The 2,603-nt window shown below is 40.7% G+C and overlaps 1 protein-coding gene across 1 annotated transcript; it reads right to left on the reverse strand.

The window, feature by feature from the left end:
* Window positions 1-6: 6 nt before the first annotated feature.
* Window positions 7-1,883, reverse strand: LOC107301940 (protein wntless homolog). The gene is made up of 3 exons (XM_015831088.1): window positions 1,804-1,883; window positions 1,244-1,397; window positions 7-385 (listed from the first exon to the last, which is right to left on the reverse strand). Exons 1-3 carry the CDS (start codon window positions 1,858-1,860, stop codon window positions 276-278), a joined length of 321 nt encoding a protein of 106 aa, XP_015686574.1. The 5' UTR covers window positions 1,861-1,883; the 3' UTR covers window positions 7-275.
* Window positions 1,884-2,603: the final 720 nt, after the last annotated feature.

The following is a 2,603-nucleotide window of genomic DNA, read 5'->3' on the forward strand; positions in this document are numbered from 1 at the left end:
CAAGCTGGCTGTGGGAATTGTGCACCCAACATATTTTGAGATTGGGGAAGATTGCTCAAGACGAAGAATTAAAAGAATTCAAACTTGACAGAAGATTCTCCCCAAGAAAGATACATGGATAATAAGCATCCCATTAGTTCTTGACAGATAGTCATCATTTTCATTATTTTCTGCAATGCACCCTTCAGACGATTCCAAACAAATCCTTGCAGGAAAATACTACCATCATGCTGTCTAATTTGTATTTAGGCACAAGTAAAATTGTGCTGAAGTGATTATTCCTGGGCTTCCTTGCGAGCCAATTTGTAAACCTGGGTTGGTCCATCCACATGAGTGATAGTAGTAGTGAGCTGAAGTTCTTCTCCAGTATTAACTCCCAAATCACCTGAAAACACAAAATTGCATTTGAGATGATGCGTTATCATGATGATAGTTTTATTGCAAAATTACCCCAGCATTTATAAAGTAAGCAATGGAGAAGTTTCATGAATAGACATGGTTTCCACTAATAAAATGGGGGAATGGCCTATTTCTCCACTTTGTGCATGCATTCACATATTTGTTCAGTAACAGTATCTTCTTTTTAACAAGCAGAGCTCTGTGTGTGTGTGTGTGTGTGTGTTTAAGCACACAAATGGAAATGAACATAACTATTGTGCAATAGGACCTTTTTAAAATTAAAAATAAATATTGTGCAGTAGGACTTGCATTTAATAAGTGTGTATAAATCTCAGGAGATAAAGAATCTGAGAATAATCTTTCAATTAATTCAGGATCTAGTACAAGATTTACTTTGATTCAGGATTGTGCAACAAGCTGTTACAGATCGGCTGAACTGTGTATAATCAAAATGGGAAAAAATCAATCCTCAGATCTAGAAATCTCTTTTCCATTCCTTCCTTAGTATATATTTTCACAATCTAAACTTCCTTTAACTTTTTCAGAAAGCCCTTCTTACTGTTCTCTCAGGCCCAGGGGTCAGGAGATTAGCTGAACCTATGAAGTTATCTATGTTACTTTTTGCTTTTTTATGATTACATTTATTATTATATTGTTTGCTGCTCAGACCACGCAAATGGCTGGCCATATCAATCCAATCAAATTAACCACACTAACTCAGGGTATTTATTAGCAGTTAAAACCCATAATCAACAGAACTATGCGTACAATGCTAGGGATCTAATTGACTGATTCGTTGTACTACAATACAATTGAATCACAACTGCAGGAAACTGCATCTCACCATTTGACTCATCTTCACCGTACTTTTTATGGGAAGGTGCATACAGGAACATCAGGGCAAAGACATAAAGGTTCCACATTCCATAAATCCCTGTGAAAAAGGCACTGTTCCAATGAAATGTAAAGTCGCCCCATTTCCAGTGACCTTCAGTCACCTAAACAGGATGAAAAGTTGATATATAAGCCAGCAGTGAAGACATAAGCGTAAAGTTAGCACAGACGGACAATCAACAAACAAAGTCAATGATTTTCATCTCCGATAGAGGGACTTCTTCATCCTCCAAAACATCTATTTCTGACCTTCACTCCACTGCATGGCTTTAACGGGCTGCTCTCCCTATCTGCAGTGAGCCGACAACAAGAAAAGCAGCTGGGTTTAATGTTAAATCAGGGAAAGAGATCTGTGACGCTTCCTCTTTTCCCCCCGTTATGAAATAAAGCTATGAAAAGATCCTTTGTTGACAACATTGCTTCAAGATATAAAAAACAAAATAGCAGAACGCATTACTACCAGATAGCAATAATTGTAGAAATTTTCCGTAGTCATTTTAGATTTCTCACCTGACTGAAAATGAAAAATATTACTGTCATGGCAGCACAAGCTAATGTGATCAGCATCAAGAATTTGAACCGAAAAATCAGTCCCTGTGAGAGAAGCAAATATAATCAGGGGGGGAGAGAGAAACAACAAAAAATACTGAAATATTCCAAATAGAAGATTCTGAAGAAGAAAATCCTATATTTATTTATTTATTTATTTATTTATTTTCATTAACTTATATGCCGCCCTTCTCCCCATGGGACTCAGGGCGGCTCACAGCATGTTAAAACAATATAAAACATTATCCCCTATAAAAACCAATTAAAAACCAAATATTTATAGCTGTGTCTTATTAAAATCATTAAAACTGTCCCTATTTAAAATTCACCCTAGGTCAGACCCGCTTGCTGAAAAAGCCATGTCTTGAGGGCGCGGCGGAAAGTTAGGAGATCCGGGATCGTCCGGATCTCGGGGGGTAGTTCGTTCCAGAGGGTGGGGGCACCCACAGAGAAGGCCCTCCCCCTGGGGGTCGCCAGCTGACATTGCTTGGCCGATGGCACCCTGAGGAGGCCCGCTCTGTGGGAGCGTACCGGTCTGTGGGAGGGAATCTGTGGCAGAAGACGGTCTCGGAGGTATCCAGGTCCGATGCCATGGAGCGCTTTAAAGGTGGTAACTAACACCTTAAAGCGTACCCGGAAGGCCACTGGCAACCAGTGCAGCTCGCGCAGCAGCGGCGTTACATGGGAGCGACGCGTCGCTCCCAACACCGCCCGCGCGGCCGCATTCTGGACCAGCTGAAGCCTCCGGATGCTCCTCATGG

This window comes from Protobothrops mucrosquamatus, unplaced genomic scaffold (assembly GCF_001527695.2).
Source record: "Protobothrops mucrosquamatus isolate PMUCROS unplaced genomic scaffold, P.Mucros_1.0 scaffold20048, whole genome shotgun sequence".
NCBI classification, from domain to species: domain Eukaryota; kingdom Metazoa; phylum Chordata; class Lepidosauria; order Squamata; family Viperidae; genus Protobothrops; species Protobothrops mucrosquamatus.

What these genes read in the sequence shown, in the direction of transcription:
- LOC107301940 (XM_015831088.1), bottom strand. Translation starts at nt 1,860, where the DNA reads ATGCTGATCACATTAGCTTGTGCTGCCATGACAGTAATATTTTTCATT. An exon ending in TATTTTTCATTTTCAGTCAG is followed by an intron (nt 1,398 to 1,803) that starts GTGAGAAATCTA and finishes CATCCTGTTTAG; the next exon opens with GTGACTGAAGGTCACTGGAA. An exon ending in CGGTGAAGATGAGTCAAATG is followed by an intron (nt 386 to 1,243) that starts GTGAGATGCAGT and finishes TTGTGTTTTCAG; the next exon opens with GTGATTTGGGAGTTAATACT.